At 45.8% G+C, this 1,078-nt stretch overlaps 1 protein-coding gene across 1 annotated transcript in view; it reads right to left on the bottom strand.

Moving 5' to 3' along the window:
- The window catches only part of LOC101846643 (kinesin heavy chain), a 72,706-nt gene that overhangs the window by 21,667 nt on the left and 49,961 nt on the right, over positions 1-1,078 (bottom strand). Inside the window, exon 6 of the mRNA XM_005095983.2 lies at positions 81-278. Coding sequence (XP_005096040.1) covers positions 81-278 — 198 coding nt within the window. The remainder of the gene's footprint in view (positions 1-80; positions 279-1,078) is intronic.

Consider the following 1,078-nt stretch of genomic DNA (forward strand, 5'->3'; position numbering starts at 1 on the left):
ACATCCACCCATATTACCTCCCCCCCTCAACCATGTCCACCCATATTACCTCCCCCACCCCCCATGTCCCCCAGTATCACCTCCGACTGGCGTTAGGGTTGGTCTCGGGCCTGCTCCTCTCGGCACTGCCCGCCCGCTCCGCCTGCAGGGCAATGATGACGGTCTCCAGGTGGTGCAGCGACAGGTTGATGGACTTGGCCTCCGTCAGCTGCTGGCCGTCCACTCCTGTCTTAGACACACGCTCCGAGCCCGCTAGGTCCACAAGATGGAGTTTGGAGCTGGAGATACAATACATTAATAGTTTTAGTTTTAGTAAGAGTTTTACAGCACTTGCAACACAATAAGGTCATATAAGAGCCGAAGATTGGAGGTGCTACAAGAGAGTAACAAAACACAAAAAAGAAGGAGGTGAGATAAGGACAATAGATGTTTGATAGGGAAGAAGAAGCAAACCACATCAGAGCACCCGCCAACCAGCCACATACATTAATACAATTTAAGTATGTGCCCAGATTGGAGAATGTAGCCCGGGACAGGCAAGCGTGGCGTCGACTGCCCCCAGCCTTATGTACCTGATGGTATAAGAAGAGAGTAAGGTAGTAAAAAGTAAAGTTGTTCCCGCATCCGATCCGGACATTGGGGATTGCCTTGTTAGAGAGACAACTTCCTGGGCCTTCTGCATATTGTGGTAGGGTGGCCAGTTCCTTTCCATGCCGCCTTTACTTCCCCAACTCGAAGTCAGGAATCAATTACTGCTGGTAGTAAGTAGGTAAATAATGTAAGTTTCAGTAAGAGTTATGCGGCACTCGCACATGACCTAAGTGCCGAAAAATAGACGTGTTACTAGAGAATAACATACAAAGAGAAGAAAGAGGAAAGATAAAGACAAACAATAGGGTATGTTTGATACGAAAAAAGTAGCAAACTACACCTGTGCAACCGAAAAACTACAAAACAATTTAAGTTTCTCAACGATTTTCTTTCTATCATTTCTTTATTGATGTAAAAATGGAAGAGGTATCACTTGTAGATGATTTCCTAAATGAGAAAGTATCTTACAATTCACGTTGTTTGGGGG

Source organism: Aplysia californica, unplaced genomic scaffold (genome assembly GCF_000002075.1).
Source record: "Aplysia californica isolate F4 #8 unplaced genomic scaffold, AplCal3.0 scaffold00118, whole genome shotgun sequence".
NCBI lineage: Eukaryota > Metazoa > Mollusca > Gastropoda > Aplysiida > Aplysiidae > Aplysia > Aplysia californica.